The sequence below is a fragment of the Saimiri boliviensis genome, chromosome 3, assembly GCF_048565385.1.
Source record: "Saimiri boliviensis isolate mSaiBol1 chromosome 3, mSaiBol1.pri, whole genome shotgun sequence".
Classification (NCBI taxonomy): domain Eukaryota; kingdom Metazoa; phylum Chordata; class Mammalia; order Primates; family Cebidae; genus Saimiri; species Saimiri boliviensis.
The window spans coordinates 47,862,035-47,883,836 of NC_133451.1; the positions used below are offsets into that span (position 1 = coordinate 47,862,035).

Here is a 21,802-nt window from a genome sequence, read left to right on the forward strand (position 1 = left end):
TTAATTCTGGTAGACTGACAAAAGAGTGTCACAATTTGTGATGGGTATTGGTGGTTTCCATGGATGGTGTTAGTTTTTGAACAGGTGGAAATTAGATTGGAAAGAGGGAGCACATACCTTGCTAAAGGCATCTGCATCATTACATCTGGGCAACCAAAACATCTGTTACTTTACTTTTAAACATTTATGTGGATTTACCTATAATCCTTTCTAAAATGGAAGCATTTAGAAAGCATTTATTCTGTTCTGAGAAAACCAAACATCACATGTTCTCACTCGTAAGTGGGAGTTGAACATTGAGAACACATGGACATAGGGAGGAGAACAACACATACCAGGGCCTGTTGGGGTGTTGTGGGGTGGGGGTGCTGAGGGGAGGGAGAGCCTTAGGACAAATAGCTAACGCATGCCGGGCTTAAAACCTAGGTGACAAGTGAATAGCTGCAGCAAACCACATGGCACACATATACCTATGTAACAAACTTGCATGTTTTGCATGTGTATTCCAGAGCATAAAGTAAAAATAATAATAACAATAATAATAAAAAGAAAACATTTAGTCTGTTCTGAGCAAGAGCCTTATAAAATAGTGGCTGAATGATCCCTGCTTGGAGATCACTGAGCAGAAAACCAGTTCCTCTTTTATGGCCCTGGGTAGGTATGTAAGTGTTTATGCCTCAATTTCCTTATTTGCTGAATGGGCCAATGGTTTTGCTGACCTAATAGGGTCATTTGTGAGAATTAAATGTGATAACCACCCTAAACAAGTTGCACAGGGCCTGACATATGTTAAGTACTTTATAGACTTCAGTTGTTGTTATGTAAATTCTTTTTTCCCTGAGAATTTTTGGATGCTCCTCAGATTTTTACCCTCTGTGGGTGTTATTCTAGGTATAGAGATGTAGAATGATGTTTAAAAATCTGTTTGGAAATTGAGGTATAAATTATATTCAGTGAAATCCATAGATTGCTGTTTTGACAAATGCATGTACCTGTGTAAACTCACATCCTTATTGGAATATCAGGCATCTCCCCCACCCCAGAGCTTTTCTTACACCTTCCCCAGAGCAACCATCTCTTGCTTTTTATCACTCTGAATTAATTTTGCCTGCACTAGAACTTTATGTGCTTGGAGCTGGATGTTATGTATTCTTTTGAGTTGGACTGTTTTTTTTTTGTTTTTTTTGTTTTTTTTTTTTTAATTCCTCTGTGTCATTTCATGTATTCAGACCGTGTTCTTTTTTTTTTTTTTTTTTTTTTTTTTTTTCCTGCTGTGTGTGTCTATCTTTCCAGGACACATTTGACAGGGAGAGACGTAAAGATCCAAGTCGTCGGGATCGAGATGCACAACAGTTAGATGCTAATGCGAACTCAACCTGGAGTCAACTCAACCAGGTTCAAGACGAGTAAGAGGAATGCAAGATATCTTTTTCCAAAAAGAATTGTTTTCAATTTAATTAAGTTTTAAATTTGAAAGGAGAATAATGGCTCATGTGAAATGTGGGCATTTGCAAATAAGTAATATGATTGTGTGTGTGTCTGTGTATGACGGGGGTGGGAAAAGAGAGAGAGAGAGAGAGAGAGAGAGAGAGAGAGAGAGAGAGAGAGAGAGTGCGAGCTTAGAGTCTGGATTTGGGGACAGTATACCTATATTATAATACCTGGTCCCTGGTTCCTTCTTTGGAGTTTCTTCTTCATAGATACATCATCAGCCCATATTGACAATCAGGTAAAGAGAAAATCTACCTTTTGGGAGAAAAATTTTAAGAGAGATGCAAAAGGTAAAGAATAAAAGAGGGTGAACAATCAGGCAAAGAGGAAAACTCATAGAAAGAGAGCAAAAGTCAAATGAAACAGGATGCATCTACCTGTCCATTACACTCATTTAGGGGAGTATATGTGCCTCTCTCAATCTGAGAGAGTCAGTCTTTTAAGAAAGAAAGAATTCAAGATTTTGAAATAACTATTAGGTAGAAAAATATATTTTTAATAAGTTAAATGCCAAGCAACAACAGATACCAGATGCATGTTATGGGCAGGGCCAGGTAGCAAGCTTAGGGAATCACTGCAAAGAAAATTGCAGACTTTGGGTTTGTACTTGAGGAAGGTAGACAAATATGTATGAAACTGTGTTTGACATGCCTAACAAAAATCCTCCAATGGGAGTTCGTCCTACCGCAGTGTTGCTTCATTGCTGACATAAGTGGGACAGAAGGGAAGTAGTTTTTTAAAAAAATTAATAGCTAGTTAAGGCTTGGGATGGAATAATGTATGGTGCTCTGCCTTGTTCTCTGATGACAGTTCCTTTTTTCTAAGGAAAAAAAAGTCTCTATTGATTTAGGTTTTGCCTGATTATAAAACTAATATCCATTTCCTTCTCAAAATGCAAACAATGATGCAAACATATGATGAAAATCACCTGTGTTCTTGTCCCCATTAACATTTTAGTATATTTTGCTCCAGACATTTTTTTGTGCCTGCACCTCTACACACACCCATTCATTTTTCCAATTGGAGTCATAATCAATGAGCTGTTATATACCTGAAGTAGTTGAAATTTATAAATGTAATATGCAAAAAGCATAAAATCTTCTACAGTTTATTTCATCTGATGTCACTTCATTTTGGAGGATCCTTCAATATGCCACTTCAAGGTCACACAGTCCTTTCTGGTCTATCTTAGTCCATTTTCTCTAAACACTCAGCTCATTCCAAGTACAGACATGCATTAAGAGCCTGTTTTTGCCCTCTCATGGGGTCTCCTTTCCCCTCATCCTTCCTAGGGAAGGGTTGCTTGCATATTCTCCTGGTCATGGACATGAGGAGTTTTCTTTCTTGTACTGCCCTCTGGGTTCTTGCTGGCCTTGGTTTCATCTAGGCACTAGTGTCTTGTGCTGATGGGTCCTGAGTTGTGCATGTCTGGTCTGGTTAGGTTTCCTGGGACATTAGCTAGCAACTGCTGCAGATGACCCTCCACTTTCCTCTAGCTGTGAGGCAGTGCATCAAGACTTCACTGGTTCTTGATGGCTGTTGGCACCAATAAAGGCCAGGGTTTCCCACTTCTCTGTCTGTTTCAGTGATACTGTTGTTACCTGTAAGGGGCACCATGGGTCAAGAAACTTAATGCATTCTTAAAAAAAGCTTTTCATTTGAAAAAAATTTCAAACACAGCAAATCTTCTAGAACAGCACTAAAAATATCCATATACCCTTTCATATGCCTTTGGCCCTATTTGCTTTATCATTTATGGGTGCCTTCTCTCTCTGTATATATTCTCTCCCTCAACCATTTGAAAGTTGCATCCATGAAGGTGCTTGATGCTTTTCCCTGGATTTCTTAGCTTAGTTTTTTATTTTTATTTTTATGTTATTTCAATAGATTTTGGGGAACAAGTGGTATTTGGTTACATGGATAAATTCTTTGGTGGGGATTTCTGAGATTTTGGTGCACCTGTCACCTGAGTGGTATACACTATAGCCAATATGCAGTCTTTTATACCTCACCCTCTTCCCACATTTCGCTCCAAGTCCCCAAAGTCGATTATATCATTCTTATGCCCTTGCATCCTCATAGCTTGGCTCCCACTTTTTAAGTAAGGACATATGATATTTGGTTTTCCATTCCTGAGTTACTTCACTTAGAATAATGGCTGCCAGCTCCATGGTTGCTGCAAAGGCCATCATTTCATTTCATTTTATGGCTGAATAGTATTTCATGGTGTATATATACCACATTTTCTTTATCGACTAATTAGTTGATGGGCATTTAGTTTGGTTCCCTATCTCTGCAATTGCGAATTGTGCTGCTATAAACATGCATGTGCATGCATCTTTTTCATATAATGGCTTCTTTTTCATTGGGTAGGTACACAGTAGTGGGATTACTGAATCAAATGGTAGTTCTACTTTTAGTTCTTTCCAGAATCTTCATACATTTTTCAATAGTGGTTGTACATTCCCACCAGCAGTATAAAAGTGTTCCCTTTTTCTCCACATCCATGCCAACATGTATTACTTTTCGATTTTTTAATTATGATATTTCTTGCAGGAGTAAGATGGTATTGCATTGTGATTTTGATTTACATTGTGATTTAAATTTTCATTTTCCTGATAATTAGTGATGTTAAGTAAGCATTTTTAAAATATGTGTGTTGGCTGTTTGTATATCTTTTTTTGAGAGTTGTCTATTCATGTCTTTTGCCCACTTTTTAATGGGATTAATTGTTTTTTTCTTGCTGATTTTTTTTTGAGTTCCTTATGGATTCCAGATATTAGTCCTTTGTCAGATGCATAGTTTGCGAATATTTTCTCCCATTCTGTGGATTGTCTGTTTACTCTGCTGAGCAGAAATTTTTGTTTTTTTTTTTTGTTTCTTCTGCTGTGCAGAAGCTTTTTAATTAGATTCCATTTATTTATTTTGGTTTTCATTGGATTTGCTTTTGGGTTCTTAGGCATGAATTCTTTGCCTAAACCACTATCTAACAGAGCTTCCGATATTATCTTCTAGAATTTTTCTGGTTTCAGCTCTTAGATATAAGTCTTTGATCCATCTTGAGTTGATTTTTGCATAAGGTGAGAGGTTTCAGTTTCCTTCTTTCGTATGTGACTTCCCAGTTTTCCCAGGACCATTTGTTGAATAGGGTGTCCTTTTTCCACTTTGTTTAGTTTTAACCCACCTGTGGTTCTTATTCTATTTTTAAATTTAAGGTATGACTAAAAGAATTTGTTCTCCACATTCTGTGGTAACCGTCTCTCTCTTCCTTCCCTTATATTGCCTACTTGTCTCTTAAGCTGGGGTGTTGCCCGCTATGGAATGAATGGCCCACCCAAGGAGGTTCCCTTTGTCTAATCTTGTGGAGACTGGTTTGGTTCTGACTTAGTTCCAAAATGCAAATTCCAGTAACTATGGCCTAATGGCCACAACTCTGCACAGGTTTGATGAAACCCCAGGCAAGTGAAGACTTCTAGATTTTATACCCGGATTCTAGTTATGAATCTTGATTTTCCTTCTCTCCTATATCCAATCTATTAGATTGTCCAATTGAAACTACCTCCTAAACTTTCACACTTGCCCCTTTCTTTCTATTCTGCCACCGCTGCCCTGGTTCAGGCCTCTGATATCTCTTTTTTGAACCAATTGCCTTCCTGCTAACTGGCTTCCCCACTTCAATTTTTGCTCAACCACCACCCATTTTTCACTTAGCATATATATATATATATATATATATATATATATTTTATTGGATCAAGTAATCCTTCTGATTAAAAGCCATTAGTTTCCTCCTTTTGAAAATATTACATCATATTTTATTTTAAGTTCTGGGATACACGTGCAGGATGTGCAGGTTTGTTGCATAGGTAAACATGTGCCATGGTGGTTTGCTGCACAGATTATCCCATCACCTAGGTATTAAGCCCCATATACATTAACTATTTATTCTGATGCTCTCTTTCCTCCCAACACCCAACATGCTCCACTGTATATTGTTTTCCTCCCTGTGTTCTCATTGTTCAGCTCTCAATTATGAGTAAGAACATGCAGTGTTTGGTTTTTTGTTCCTGTGTTAGTTTGCTGAGGATAATGGCTTCCAGCTTCATCCTTTCCCTGAAAAGGACATGAACTCATTCTTTTTTTGGCTGCAGAGTATTACATGGTGCGTATATACCACATTTTCTTTATCCAGTCTATCATTGATGGCATTTGGGTTGATTCCATGTCTTTGCTGTTGTGGAGTGCTGCAGTAAACATACATGTACATGGATCTATAATAGAATTATTTATATTCCTTCAGGTATATCAAATGATATTTTTGGTTATAGATCCTTGAGGAATCACCACACTGTCTTCCACAATGGTTGAACTAATTTACATTCCCACTAACAGTGTGAAAAAGTTCCTGTTTCTCTGCAGCCTTGCCAGCATCCGTTGTTTCTTGACCTTTTTAATAATTACCATTCTGACTGGCACGAGATGGTGTCTCTCTGTAGTTTTGATTTGCATTTCTCTAATAATCAGTGATAATGAGCTTGTTTGTATATGTTTATTGGCTGCATAAATGTCTTCTCTTGAGAAGCATCTCTTTATGTCCTTTGCCCACTTTTTGATGGAGTTTTTTTTTTTTTGTTTTGTTTTGTTTTCTTATAAGTTTGTTTAAGTAGTCTCTTCCTTTTATACTTAGAAAAAAATTCTAAATTTCTCACCAGGGCTCTCACAGCACCCCTCTTGTTTTTCTGCTCCAGTGTCATCTCATGTCACTTTTCCCCGGCCCAGTCTACTGTGTACTTCCTAACCTTGAGGGCTTTGCCTGTGCTCTTCCACTACCTGAAAGAACTTTCCAGTCTTCCACTGGCTGTTTGCCTGCCTGGCTCTTTATTATCCTCCAAATCTCAGTTTAAATGTGCCTTTCTCAGAGTCCTTCTGTGACTACCATACGTTAAAAGGTCTCTCTTCTCTCCTTTAATTCTCTTTCATAGTGATCTGCTTTTCTCATAACAGCAGTTATGAGAAAAGTTAGAAAGTGAAGTCACAACTGGGACTTAAAAAATAAACTTGCTTGCGTATTTATGATCTATCACCCTGACTAGCCTGGAAGATCCAAAGGGCTACTGTCTTTCATTGCTGTTTGACACTGTTGTATCTCCAGTACTGAGCATCATGCCTGGCTCATAGTAAGTCCTCAATAATCTGCTCAGTGAATGAACAGATATGCAGCAAAACATTTCAATAGAATGCCAGCCTGATTAAAACAATTCTTGGCATATGAATGTACTTTTCTTTCTTCTCTCTGTATGTCATCTGAGCATGTGAAGTCAGCATGTGTGTTTGCTTGTATGTGCGTGTGCTTGAATGTGTTAGGAGAAAAATACCCAAGTTCTTCATTCCTGCTTGTATTTTCCTTCTTTTCTTGGCCCATTTTCTACAGTTCATTTTCTCTTGATATAAATGTTCATTTTCCCATATTTACTTTAAAAAACCCATTACATCTTTATATTTGAATTAAATCATACTAGTTTCCTTTCAATCTCCAATAGCCATATTATGAAGTTAATGCTACTGTGGCCTTCTTTTCATCTTTAGACATTTCATTCATTCATTTATTTCTCATAAAAAAATATACTGTGTGCCAGGCACTGTTTAGGTGCTGGGGGTAGAGATGAATGAAATAAAATCATTCTCCTCAAATAGTTTAGAGTGTGAATGCAATGACGTAAATGTGAATGGAGTTCAGAGAAGGGGAGACAAACTTTGTTTGGGAGAGTTGGGGATAGTGTGTGGAAGGCCCTTGCTTTCCACGAGGGGAGGAAGCAGGTGGGGGATAGGATATCTGGGATTGATAGGGATGCTGTTAGCACATTATTTCTCGGTCTGCTTCACTCTCTAAGTGAAAATCCCAGTGTTTTGCCTTTCACTGTTCTTCCATTTAAGTTTCATAGGCAGTTGCACTCCCTTAGCCTCAGGACAAGTGCTGTGATCTCTCGCAGGGTCAGAGAAGTCAAGAAGACTTTGTCAACTCAAATCTCACTGTTCTGGGGCAACTTTATTGAGGGCCATTGGTCTTCATTCAATATCATCCATCTCACTTCTTTTTTTTTTTTTTTTTTTGAGATATGCTCTCACTCTTGTCACCCAGGCTGGAGTACAGTGGCACAATCATAGCTCACTGCAACTTCAAACTCCTAGTCTGAAGAGATTTTCCCACCTCAGCCTCCTGAGTAGCTGGGACTACAGGCACACACCATCGCACCTGACTAATTTTATTTTATTTTTTTGTAGAGACAGGGTCTCACTATGTTGCATAGGCTGGTCTTGAACTCCTGAGCTCAAGAGATCCTCCTACCTTGGCTTCCCAAAGTGTTGGAATTACAGACCTGAGCCGCTGCACCCAGATCCACTTATTTTAAATTAGATAGACTTAAATAATAAGATTTACTATGATTTGTCTACCATGAAGGAGATTTGAAACTAACAATGACAGAGATATAATGAAAACTTAGAGAATTTGTGCTCAATAAGAGGTAAAGTCAGAGGCAGGAAGACATGAGTAGCTGATAGTCAAAGGTGATTGTGAGGACTTTATAGGTGAGCATGTTATTATTATTATTTTTTAATATTTAGGAAGTCTGCAGCTCCACAGTGCAAAGTAATAAATATCAATGTTTGGTGTATTGTAGAAAAATGGAGATTTTTGTAGAGAGAAGCAACCTGGGGCTTTGGTGTAATTACAGCAAATGAATTAGGAGGTTGAGAAGGAGAAATTGAACAGGTTTCTTTGTCCTTTATTTTCTAATACTAATAGTCTTTTGGGGACAGTAGCTCTATGATTTTCTAGTGTTTGACATTTGAGCAAAGGATGTTAGCATGTTTTTGCATATAAGTCCACCACAATATTGCAAACATAACCTGATTGAATGCAGATGTCTTTTAACTTGATCTTGTTTATGTTGAATTTATGTCATATACCGAAAGTTCCTAAGTGAGCCTCTGCCTTGATTTAGAAAGTCTGCCAATTTTGAAAAATCTGTCTTTAGTTACTGATTTCTCTTACAGTCTGGCTGAAACTGAAAAGAATCTTGAAGAAACCAAGAACAGATCGGCCATATCCCTTTTGGCTGCAGAGGAGGAAATAAATCAGCTAAAAAAGCAGTAAGAAAAAAAATTATAGGATTATTGCAGCCTAAATCATTGAACTTAGCTTTTTTTGTGCTCCATTACAACATGAAAGAATCTGTTCACCATCAGAGAGAAAAGGCAGAAGTATTTTTATTAATTATATTTATATTAAGTACAAAAATATTACTTATCTACTATGGAAAACTTTCAAAATACAACATAGTATAAAGGAATATAAAAACCCTTTCATAATTCCAGAACCAATGATTGTTACTATATTACATTCTCTCCATTAATGTATTAAAAATAGAGCTGAGACTACAGAATAAAGTATATAAGTACACAATTCTGGATCCTAACTTTTCACCTGACATTGTTTTCCTCTATCACTAAGAAAAAAATACTGCAGAAGTTAGTTTTAAATAGGTTCATCATGTTCCATCATTTGGGTATTTCCCTCATATTGAATATTTACTTGTATACTAATAATTTTTTTTTTTTTTTTTGAGACGGAGTTTCGCTCGTTACCCAGGCTGGAGTGCAATGGCGCGGTCTCGGCTCACCGCAACCTCCGCCTCCTGGGTTCAGGCAATTCTCCTGCCAAACATTGGAGATAATATTGGGATAATTTTTGTGAAAAATCTCGGTTGAATTATGAGATTGTTCCTTAAAGATGAACTTCTAGAAGGGGAAAATAAACATTGATCTTTTAAGGTTATGCCTTCCTGAATTTTAATTTTGATCCCCCTCCCAAAAGAGTAAGTGGGAGGTATATTTTACACACACACACACACACACACACACACACACACACACACGCCTTTTGATCATCCTCACACGTGTTCCAGTTCTGATTTTGTCAGGAACACCCATAGATCTTAGCTAGGAACACTGTTCTGTTTTCTACTTCTGTCTTCCCCTCCCCGTTATTTTAATCTTGAATTTCCTATTTGTTATACTTCGTCAAATCCATCGATCATATTACTCATCGATTTCCTACAGCTCCGATTTTGTTCCTATTTGTAGTGCAGCTTTTCCTTCCATTACATCTTCAGCTTCTTTGCATCTTTCTTAATCTCATTAACTTCCTTATCTTATTAATCTTACCTTTTCATCTTACATCCTTGTCATTTTCATCACAGCATATTCTCTTCTTACTGCTTTTGCTCTTGTTTTGTGGTGGCCATGCCTCTTTGTATCTTAATGAGGATGCCAATTGTATTTCTAAAGATTTTTTTTGTGTGTGTTTTCTACATTATTTTCATAGGTTCACACTTGCAGCTAGTGTTTTGGATGTTATTCAATTTCTATTATAGTTTTCTCTCATATTCCAACTGTTCAGAGAATCAAAGATTCTAATTAATATTAAATATTCCAATGATATATTAAAAATAGAGTTGAGACTATTTAGAGAATTAAACAACTAGTGAGGGTAAGAGATTATATTTTAGACCAGCTTCCCGAATAGCTTTTGGAGGGCAAATGTTTTCAGAGTTTTATGCAGTTAAGATCTGTCCAACGTGGGACAGTATGACTATGGGCCCACTGTTCTGCATGAACGTCCTTTCTTTAGGAACTTTTCCCTATGCAAGCTGCAGACATGGAGTGGCACCCTGACCGTGTCAGTCCTGCTCCTTGCTAATCTGTTTTCCATCAATGTTTCCCAGTGCAATAATGGTGGGCTGAGTAGAGCAGTGTCTGTGGTGAAGCATGCCAATGGCCGCTTACTGCCTTTGTTTCCTTTCCTCACTCTCACCTCTCTTCCCTTCCTCTGCCCTCTCTCTTTGCTGTTCAGGCTTAAATCTCTTCAAGCCCAGGAGGACGCTCGCCACAGAAACACAGATCACAGGAGCTCAGAGAAGAGGCGGGGGGAGCCTCGGACCTCAGAGCAGCGGAGGTCTGAGCAGAGGAGCTCAATCAAGCGGAGCGCAGACCAGCGGGACACAGAAGCCACATCCGATTATGAGAAACAGCTCCGAAACCTGAAGGAGGAGATAGCTGTTCTATCAGCTGAGAAATCTGGACTCCAGGGAAGGTCAGACAAACTCAAAGTTCTTCTCATTTAAGCTTTTTTTTTTTTTTTTTTTTTTTTTTTTTTTTAAATGAGTTAAGGGGCGGGGGCCGGGGGGGGGGGTCGGAATAAGTAAAATGATACCCTGAACCAAAACCTCACCAATCTGGCAAGGGATTGTTTTCTTAACTGCCCCTTTTCCAGAGAGAGAAAGTACCTCCTGGCTTGCCAGCACTGGGACACTAATTAATTTTGGGCTGTGAGATATGGGGAAGGAAAATTCTTTTTTTTTTTTTTTTTTTTTGAGACCGAATGCTGCTCTGTCGCCCAGGCTGGAGTGCAATGGCACCATCTCCACTCACTGCAACCTCCGCCTCCCGGGTTCAAGCAATTCTCTTCGCCTCAGCCTCCCAAGTAGCTGGGATTACAGGCACACACCACCATGTCCAGCTAATTTTGTTTGCATTTTTAGTAGAGATGGGGTTTTGCCATGTTGGCCAGGCTGGTCTCGAACTCTTGACCACAGGTGATCCCCTTGCATTGGCCTCCCAAAGCTGGGATTATAGGCATGAGTCACCATACCCTACTGTAAGGAAAGTTTTTTGGCTTGAAATCAGATTTGTATGGGCCTGTGGTGCAAGAGGTGGTACCCACGTGAAAAGAATACTTAATATGAGAGTCATTTTCTCTGAGGCTTGTGAGGCCTCTCCCTAGGGATGCTGTCCATTTTACTGCAGGGATGCTGTCTCTCTCTCCAGGGATGCTGTCCATTTTACTGCAGGGCATTTCCTTTTTATATCTGACTTTGATGGCATGCGTAGGTGAAGTGTTCTTTTGAAATCCCTTTCTACTGATGGACAGGTGTTAAGACAGGTCATCAAGATAGTGTTAAGTAAGGACAAAGTAGATGTTTCTCTGGAGTCTCTGCATTTCCCTTATTGTTTTTAACAACCCCCCTGAAGCCCCTAATGTGTCCTGCTGCAGGCTATGAGAGCCCCCTTTCCCATTGTCTATATGTCACCACAGTCTTTAATTTTGGGGAATCATCTGTCAGTGTTGTGTTTGTGCCAACTTGTACTGGCTACCAAGAACCAGTTCTGTGCCTGTCAGACATGGTGGTAGTATTTACACAATAGAAATTGGCAAACACCATAAATGCATCTCCCCCACCCCCCAAACCCCCTGGCTGTTGTACTCAGTTTTGCATTACCTTTTGCCAGATAGTTTCTTCTGTAAAACCTCCCTTTTTGGAGACGCATTTATTTTGGGCTAGCTAGTCTGATAACTTACTTCGTACTTGAGAGCAATATACTTTTTACTGATACAGTAGTTTATAATATACTCAGTACTTCCATGTGTATTTGCTCATCTGACCTTCCAATCCTCACCTCTACCCTAAAATAGGGCAAAAGTTATATATGTGAACACTGGGAATTCCAGCGACTTAGGAGATTGTGGCAGGGAGGATTGCTTGAGTCCAGGAGTTCTAGACCAGCCTGGGCATCATGGCTGAACTAATCTCTAAAAAACATTTAAAAATAAATAAATTAGCTGGGTATACCTGTGGTCCTATATCCTCTGGAGGCTGAGGCAGGAGGAACTTTTTAGCCCAGGAGTTTGAAGCTGCAGTGAGCTATGATTGAGCCAAGGAATTTTTGGAAACCAATCAGTAAAGGTTTTGACTCAGTTTTGGTGACTTTGGGAGAGTGTGTTTAGCCATTTGGCTTCTTTGAAAATTTCTTGGACCTGAGTTTCCACTTTCCCTGACACATAAATGTAGATCAAGAGGTTTTACTGATGACAGCACAGATGCCTCCTTGTTCAGCTAAGAGTTAATTTAGAGCTCATCTATTTCAAAAACCATTCCTACTAGTGAGCCTAAGACTTTGCTAGCAATGATAGACTTGCACCAGTATTTGCTAAGGCCAGTATTTGCCAGTATTTCAAGGGAGGTGAAAAGTTTCCATAGTTCGATTTCACAGTAAGTAAAACCTCCCCAAGAGTTGTAATAATTCCCACAGCTCTGGCCGCAGTAAGTCCTGGGGCCCTTTTTCTTCTAGAATGGGATTCCAGATTGGAAGTTATGTTCAAGACAGTGATTTGGGTGGGAGCTATTGTACCAGGAGTACAAACACCATAATAAAGAGAATTTTGAAGGTGAAATAAAGCCAAAGGTTGAAAGGGGTTTAAATAATATTTAGCAGTACCGCAAAGCCCTAAGAGCTCAGGATGGGGCAGGCAGGCAAGAGAGTCTTATTGGTTTGATTACAATGTTGAAAACAAAGGAAAGGGCCTTTGACAGTTTTTGAGAAGCCACATACGAAAGGAAAAGTCATGTTAATGTCCCAACTGGTTGGGGGTGGGGGACATGGCGATGGTGTTTAAAACCAGGGAAGTGTATGTGCAATGGATAGGATAGTGGCATGATGGTTATTTACCACGTTGGTTATATCATTATAGTAACATACATGAATGGTATTAGGAGTGCAAGAGGTGATGTATACTGAAGGCCTTGCTATATTAGTTCATTTAAAAGGCTTAACAATCAGCAGTGATGAGATAGATTCAGAGTTTTGTTGTAAGAGGCTAAGGCCTCAGATGGGTTAATGTCACCCACAGGAGTATCATTATAACAGTTATACATCCGAAAGTAACATTACAAATTTAAAAAATAAAATGATATTATGAGTATGGATGGTGGGGAAATAATAGGATTACACAAAGGTGGAGATGTTTCCATTTTACCAGCATGGAGAGAAATGGTTGGGGTAGGAAGGTGTGGTAAGAAGACTTGCTCGGCTGCAGTTAGATTTACCCAAGGCTCATCCATAGAAATGGAAAATCAAGGGCCTGGAAGGCCCCAAGGCCCCATCAGTCAACTAGAGGATGACTTTCAGAGGCTCGGTTATAATCCAGGAATAGAGTTAGAGGTGCTTGTCCTTCGCCCTGTCCTCATTCTGCAGGACTCCCTTGTCAGGTGTGTTGGTGAGGTTGTGGCTGTGATGGCTTAGGAGAAAGAAGTGCCTCTCCATCACAAGGGAGGGAGGGACACTCACTTTTTCATTGATGCTCTTGTTTGCAACGAGGTCAGGGTCCTGGGGCAGCTTGTAGCCTGGAGGTTTTGGTCATTTTCTACTGTAGTGTCCTGGATTTCTGTAGCAATACAGGCCCCTGTTCTGTTAGTGTTATGGGGATGAGCCTTGGGGTTATTGGCTAATGAAAAAGAATGTGCCAGTGCTGTCACCATGCAATTATTGTGGTGCCGGCATTTTTCTTCCTTGAACCCTTTTTATTTTGGATATTTCCTCCTGATTATTGAAAACCTTAAAGGCTACATTTAATAAAGTAAGAAAGGGAATTTGTGGGCCTTGCTCTAATTTTTGGAGTTTTTGCCTGATGTCTGGGGAAAACTGACTTATAAAATGTATTGCCAGAATGGGTACGCCCTTAGGGATTTTGGGGTCAAAACTTGCTCCAGTGTAGCCTAGAAAAGGATGAGGTTCTCAGATGGCTCCTGAGTGATTTCTCATAATTAAAAAAAAAATTAAAAGATTTTATTACTGTATTTTTCATTCCTTCCAACAAAAAAAGAGATCATGTAATCTCGTTTGCTCCTGCCTCTGTTTGGGCTGGCGTCATTGTCCTGGTATTGCCGATTGGGTTCTGTGTTGGGGACAGCTTCTGGCCCAGCTTTATCATTGTGAGGATTAAGAACATGAGCTTCATCTGCCCGAACTTGGCCATATGTGTGATCTGTCTTCATGGGAGCAGCCAGTAGTTAATACCACAAATATGTCTTTCTAGGTTAAATCAAAGGCCATAGTTAAAGCCTGAAATTCTTGAATGAACTTAGAGGAATTCTAACTAAATGAACTCAGACTTGGTTAAATTTGCGAAAGATCAGACATTAGAAAAGGGACATGAACTTGGATTGTTCCTAAATCTCCATTAGCCACCTCACAGAGAGGCAAAACATTTTGGGATTTTCCGAGGACTCTGTACTAGTGGCATATGTGACTCCTGTGCAAGCATCTGAGAGGGATAAAGTATTTGGATATGGGCGTGGTTGGTTAGGGGATGGAGTGGATGGAGAGAGTGTAGGTGACGCAGGAGCAGGCAGAGGACAGTGTGATAGGCAAAAGGATCATCTATGACACCAGAATCAGGAAGGAGGAAATTCCTTGGAAGGATAGATGAAAATGTTTACGTAATTCTGGGTTTTGAGATAAAGCCAAAAAGACCTGAATATATGGGACCTATGAATCCTTTTCAAGGTTATGGTAAAAGGCATCATCTAGTTGTAAAATAATATTGTGATCCAAAGTTCCATTAATAGGCCAATTTGATATATTAGGGATTACAAAAGAAAATTATATGCTTCTTTTTGAGAGTTTCTGGGTCAAAATCGACTGATTTTTTCATGAATGCAACCCAAGGGTGAGTTGGATGGATCTGAAGAATAAAGAGAACCTATGTTGGGTTTAGATAAGGGACTGCAAGGTCCCCAAATTCCTGAGGAATCTGGACCTTCCTTTTCCCTTTGGTTCACTCTGTTTGGGGGATGGGGGGCCTGACCTTGCCTGGATAACCAGTCTGGCTGTGCCATTGTTTGAGTGGTCAGCTCAAACCTATTTGTGAAAGGCAACTCACCTGTAACTTGAGATGTGATGTCTGTAACAAAGTTGAATCCAAAATTGAGTCAACAATGGTAGAGAGTGTCTGTGCAGAATTGAGAACCCCCATGCTCATTTCCAAGGTGTGGTTTACACAACGTTAAGTGAAAGTGGACTTACCACGCTGATGGGCAATAGCAAATCAACTCTTTTGTCTTGGCCTTTGGGTATCACTGGGGAGTGTCCTTGGCTGGAAACCATCAGTTCACTGGCAGTCCAAAAGCAGAAAAGAGCCCTGGCTAGTCCCTCACCCTTAAGGGCAACGATAGACAGGTATCCCGTCTCTAGGGCTTTGGAATCCCATCAAAGAGTGAACTCACCAGGGAGTGTCAGTTTCTAAGGGTAAAGAACCAGACCATCAAGGGAAACGGAGAAAAAGGAAGGGGAAATCCCGATAGAGTCCCTGTATGGCCACCAAGATGCCAGGCATGGTATCAGAGCCCTGGTAGCAGAGAGTGGTTGGCTTGCAGATGGTAAAAAGAATTCACCAGCAGCAATAGGTTTGAAATGGAAAGTTTTATTGGAAAGTAGGCTGCAACAGAGTGCAGTGGGGGCTTCAGCAAGAGAGGACTGAGCACCGCGGTGGATTTTCCTTAGGGTTCTTTATGGAGCTTAAAGCAGAAGCTTAAGGTAATTTGGGTCACATTTATCACATAGGCCATGATAAGTGATTGCATTTGTAGACATTTTGGTGCCTTGATGTCAGCAAAGATTGTACAATGGGTTTTGAACATGCATGCATTCTAGAGATGTATAGAAATTCTAGTGACTTATAAATTTTTGGTAAAGAAAGCTGATACCAGATTCTGGCTTTAGATAACAGGGAAGTCTTATCACGTCTGAATTCCTCAGATGAGGGATTTTGCCTCCAGATGGTCGGACTGATGGCCACCAGGTGATCTTTGCTCTACTCAAGAAGCAAATCAAAGGGTTTCCCTGGCTGATTCTTGATCATCAACAGGTGCTCCAGGAGCCGGTCTCCCAGCCCTGCCCCTCGCAGCCGCAGCCGATCTGCCAGCCCCTCCACTGCTGTCAAGGTCAGGAGCCCATCCCCAAACCGCTCCAAGCTGTCCAGTGTGGCGCGCAAGGCTGCCCTCTTGTCCCGGTTCAGTGACTCCTATTCTCAGGCCCGCCTGGACTCACAGTGCCTGCTGCGGCGCTGCCTCGACAAGGTTGAGACTGTGCAGCGGGTCATCTACATAGCCACAGTGGTATGTGACACCTGCGGGACTCCCGGCTCCTTGGGGCAGCCAGGAGACATGTTTGGGTGACATGAATGGAACAACTTACAAAGACTAGTGGATCCTGAGGTCACTGAAGTGAGGGAGATTCCAGTCTCCCCATCTGTCTCCTTTCGTCCCTTCTTTTTTCCTTCCTCCCTCACTCCCTTTCTTCTTCCTTTCGCTTTTCTTCCTTCCTTCCCTTCCTTCCTTCCTTCCTTCTTTCCTTCCTTCCCTCCTTTCTCTCTTTCTCTCTTCCCCTCTCTCCCTCTCTCTCTCCATCCCTTCCTCCTTCTTTCCTTCATTTCTCCCTTCTTCCTCCATTGTTTCCTTCCTCTCTCTCTTCCTTCCCTTTCTTCCTCCCTTCCTCCCTTCCCTTCCCTTGCCTTCCCTTCTCTTCTCTTTCATTACAAATATTTGGGGAGGGGGTGAATCATTTTCACAGTCAATAACTATTCATATATATATATGTGAATAGTTCTATAATATTTATTTAGTTAGTTATATTGACCAGGTGTTTAAGAAGTAGCCATAAATGCCATAAATGCAGGACTAACCCAAATGGGTTTATACAAAGTTGATTTGCACTGTACCTTTTGTCTAATATGGACATATGCACACACAGTGGATATAGTATTGCCAATGGCTGTCATTTGGTTCCCTTCGGTTCTAAAAGAAAATCAGAAGGTTGTGATTGTGTTAACTCTTCTGTTTATTTAATTAAGAGTAGTTATTAAAACTGCTAACATATCAGCTATTTGAATATGGCAGATTTAAAAAGTGCACATATGTATGCTTAATTTCCAAAACAAATATGTTTGTTTTATGGGTTGGTACCATACTAAGATCCTGAGAGTTCCTAAGGAGAATTGTTGAATATTAAGAAATAAAACAAAACATTGGTATGAGAACAGAATTACCAGAAATACTGAACTTTATCCTATATTTATTTAAATCAGGGATTAGCAAACCATGACCTATCGACTGTATCTGGACCTGGCTCATATTTCTTTTCTTTTCTTTTTCTTTTTCTTTTTTTTTTTTTTTTTTTTGAGGTGGAGTCTTGCTCTGTTGCCCCGGCTGGAGTGCAGTGGTACCATCTTGCCATCTTGACTCCTGGCAACCTCTGCCTCCTGGGTTCAAGCGATTCTCTTTCCTTAGCCTTCTGAGTAGCTGGGATTATAGATGTGCGCCACCACACCCAGATACTTTTTGTGTTTTCAGTAGAGATAGAGTTTCACCATGTTGATCAAGCTGGTCTTGAACTCCTGATCTTGTGATCCATCTGCCTTGGCCTCCCAAAGTGCTGGGATTACAGGCATAAGCCACCACATCCAGCCCCTGACTCATGTTTCTAAGAGAAATAACTACTGCCTGAGAGCTAAGAATGTAAGAATGTGTTTAGATTTTTAAAGGGTTGTTAACAACAACAACAACAACAACAAAGACAGAAACTGTATGTAGCCCAACATGCCTACAATATGTGCTGTCTGGCTCCTCATAAAAAAATGTTTGCTGTCCCCTGGTTTAAATAATTAAGAACCACTAACTGAATTAGTTAAAGCTCTGTAAATGTGCAGGCCACATCTTCCTTGCATAAGCGAGTTTTCTCAATGCTTACCACCCAATAGGCATTTAATAAATATTTGTTGAATTAATATATGCCAGGAAACATGCCTGAGTCTTGATATGTGTTTATGACATAAACACTACTAATCATTTTCTCTTATTTCTTGACCAATAATGTAATATTGCTATGGGCTTGTAGCAGAGGACTTATTTCCTTCAATCTCTGTAATGCCCTGCTTCATGCACTCAGAATTTCCAGAACAATGGTCAACTGTCTTGACATTAGTGAGCATGGGTGATCATATATGTGTTCATGTACTTTTCAAAATTAGAGATGTATTTCTTTCCAGATTAAAAAATGTTTTTGACCAACTGTGTTTAGTTATCAGGAAACCACTATGATGCTGAAGCTTGGATTCTTTCTAATTCCTTGCTTTGCATCTCTTCACCTACCTGTTTCCACCAAATAAATTTGCTGCATTTTTATGTGCAGGAGGCATTCCATGTAGCAAAAATGGCATTCAGACATTTCAAGATCCGTGTGAGAAAATCGTTGACACCATCTTACGCGGGGTCGAATGACTTTGAGAATGCTGTCTCGGACTATGTCGTTTGTCACCTTGATCTGTATGATTCCCAAAGCAGTGTCAATGTAAGTGTTGGGTCTCTTGTTAGGACTAGTTTGTTACTGCTGCTGCTGTTTGAGTACTGATAACTCAGAAATCCATCCAGTAGTTAGTATTAATTCTATGTAATGAAAAAGAAGAGAAGAACAGCATCCAATTTACCTGGTAGCATCTGCCATTATTGACTGTTTCTTCCTTAAACATATTATGGGGAAGAAATTGTCTGAGTTTCTTTAGATAGGCTCTTCAGGAGACAGAGTATCATAGTTCTTAAAAGCAAGGACTTTGGGAAAAATAAGTATGGATTTGCTTCCTCACTCTGCCACTTACTAGCTGTGTGATCTTACACATTTAGTTAATCTCTCTGTGCTTTAGTTTTCTCATCTTTAAGTGGGAGTAACAATGTTTGTTATTCTATAGAGTCACTGAGAGCATTAAATGAGACAATGTAGGCAATTTGCTTAGAACAAGACTTGGCACATAGCACTCAAGAAAAACAAACTATTATAGTGATTATTATGGTTTATAAACAATTCAGAATTCTGTGTTGGCACATCATACCCTTGCCCAGAATGGAAAAACAGGGAAATGAGAAATAAAAGCCACAGAAGGTCTGTTTCCTTATTTTTTTTAGGACCCTCTTGGCTTTTACTGTGTCATTTCTGCTCTGTGTCCTCTTTCCTCCTTTCCTGTTAATGGGCGGCACCATCTTTCTCCTTTTAGCACAGGCGCTGGTTTTCTGCTTTAACTCGTTTGGCTCACATGCTCTTTCCCCACCTCCCATCAGTCCTAATAGTTTTAGGATGTCAGAGTGTTTTTGTCACAGGGTGGTAACAAAGCGATGCCATCTTTTGTTTTTCAGGATGTGATCCGAGCCATGAATGTCAATCCCAAGATTTCCTTCCCTCCTGTCGTTGACTTCTGTCTCCTCAGTGACTTCATCCAGGAGATATGTTGCATTGCCTTTGCAATGCAGGCCTTGGAACCACCCCTAGACATTGCATATGGGGCAGATGGAGAAGTTTTTAATGATTGCAAGTAAGAGACACAGGAGCAGAAGCTAAGGGATTCATCATGAATTCATTGTCTGGTTTGTTTCCTGAGAACAATTTAGGGAAAAGAACTTAGGGTGGGGAAATCAGCAGACACTACCTGATTTCCAGGTCCTACCATATACTTCTCTGTTCTCAAGGGCAGGACCCACTCCTGGAATCATCTTCCATTGAGTATGTTGGTCTTTCAGGGAGAACTAATGAGGACTTGGAGCCTGTCTAGAACACTTTTTTTTTAAAGGTGCTTTATAAATACAAATGTGCATTATTTTCTATTGGTTTTTATTGCATTACTTAGGTCAGGTTTTTCAAAGTATGATGTGTGGATCACCTGCATCAGAATTACTCAAGGTACTTGTTAAAAATACACATTCCTGGATTACATTTCATGGCATTTTATGCAGTAGGTCTGAGATGGGCTCAGGAATTCTCAATTTAACAAGCACCCAGGTATTCCTTATGCACACGAATGTCTGAAACTTAGTGCTCTTGACTCTTGTCTAGGGCCAGTAGATTGCACCAACTTTTATAGGGGAAATATTCCCCTTATACATTAAAAGACATTCAATTAATTTAAAAATTTTATTGTGACTTCTTGAGATCACAGGATATAGCTGGAGATTATCTGGAAAGAAGCCAACCTAGTGGTTAAGAACATAGGCTCTGGCCTCATGCTGCTTAGGCTCAAATTTCAGCTCCACCACCTATTAGCTGTGTAATGTTAGGCATGCTACTTAAGTTTTCTCTTACTTAGTTTCTTCTCTATCCAATGGCAGAAATTATAATGCCGACTTCCTAGGGCTGTAGAAGGTTAGTTGAGATCATTCAGACAAAGCGCTTAGGATGCTGCCTGGCATGAAGTGGGTGCCCAGGAAGTATTCACTCTGCGTTCTTGTTCAGGTTGTAGAGTTATGCCCAGTATTCCTGCAAGCTTGTTGATGAAGGAATATGGATAGTACCACTCAGAATCATTCACTTTCTTTCACTTATGCAAATCACAGCAATAATGAACTTTCCCGTTGCCTTACAGCATGCCATAGTTTCTTGCCATTGCCCGGTTCCTAGTTTCTCCAACATGCATCAACTCACGAAAGAGCTGATATTAGCCATTACACTGCAGTTGGATCTTTTTGATTCCCTTACAGAGCACATTCTCTTCACTTGTCTCTCTTTATTTCTTTGTCCTTTAGAGGATGAATAGCACCACTCAGATCCATTCAGTGTTTTAGTTTATGGAATCTGCACATATCAAAGACTTCCATAGGGCCTCTCGTTGACATGCCTTTAACCAGAGGGTATGTGCAGCTTCTAGAGCATTCTCTGGCCCGTGTGACTGGACATCTGTGCAGCTGGAATTGGAGTTTTTAACAATGATTGGATTTGGTTCTACTTCTAGAACTTCACCTAACAAGGCTAACCCTTTTGTCACCCTGGCAGCCTTTTGTACATTTGAAAGCAATTACTCAAATCCTCCTCCTTCTGGCCTCATGGCTTCAGGTTTTCTTCATATAAAGTAGGTTTGGGATTTCTTGACAAATAGATTCATTTTCTTGGGATCTGTGCACTGTGCTCTTCTAAGTACCCCTTTTAAAGAAAGTAAATGACTGGCCTAGAGGGACTAATACCCTTTTTATTCTTATTCTTCATTAATTCAGCTAACTTGCAGTAGTTTTCTCTTTCCTTCCTTCCTTCCTTCCTCCCTCCCTCCTCCCTTCTTCCCTCTCTTCCTCCCTCCTTCCCTTCCTCCCTCTCTTTCTGTCTTTCTGTCTTTCTCTTGTGACAGTGTTCATTCATTTTGAGTACAACTGAAACCTGCTATATTTCTACTTGTACTGTGACTAAACCATATATCTCTCTATTTGTGCAAATACTTTTTAGACTCAGTTATAGGACCTTAAATGTATTCACATTTCATTTTATCTTATTAAACTCAGCTTATTGTTTCAGTCTGTTGAGCTGTTTTTAATGTCATCTTTTTTTTTTTGGCTAATCACCTGCATCTTTGAGCATGTTTTCTATATCTCATATGAGTCATTCATAA

The 21,802-nt window shown here is 39.9% G+C and overlaps 1 protein-coding gene across 4 annotated transcripts in view; it reads left to right on the forward strand.

The window, feature by feature from the left end:
- SPATA18 (spermatogenesis associated 18) overlaps positions 1-21,802 on the forward strand; it is a 53,006-nt gene that overhangs the window by 20,639 nt on the left and 10,565 nt on the right. For 2 of the 4 annotated variants that reach the window (XM_074396120.1, XM_003933631.4), the window contains exons 4-9: positions 1,294-1,406; positions 8,548-8,643; positions 10,406-10,645; positions 16,256-16,505; positions 18,577-18,735; positions 19,572-19,747. In XM_074396120.1, the coding sequence (XP_074252221.1) occupies positions 1,294-1,406; positions 8,548-8,643; positions 10,406-10,645; positions 16,256-16,505; positions 18,577-18,735; positions 19,572-19,747 (1,034 nt within the window). The remainder of the gene's footprint in view (positions 1-1,293; positions 1,407-8,547; positions 8,644-10,405; positions 10,646-16,255; positions 16,506-18,576; positions 18,736-19,571; positions 19,748-21,802) is intronic. The other 2 variants (XM_074396121.1, XM_010344178.3) reach the window with 1 other exon arrangement.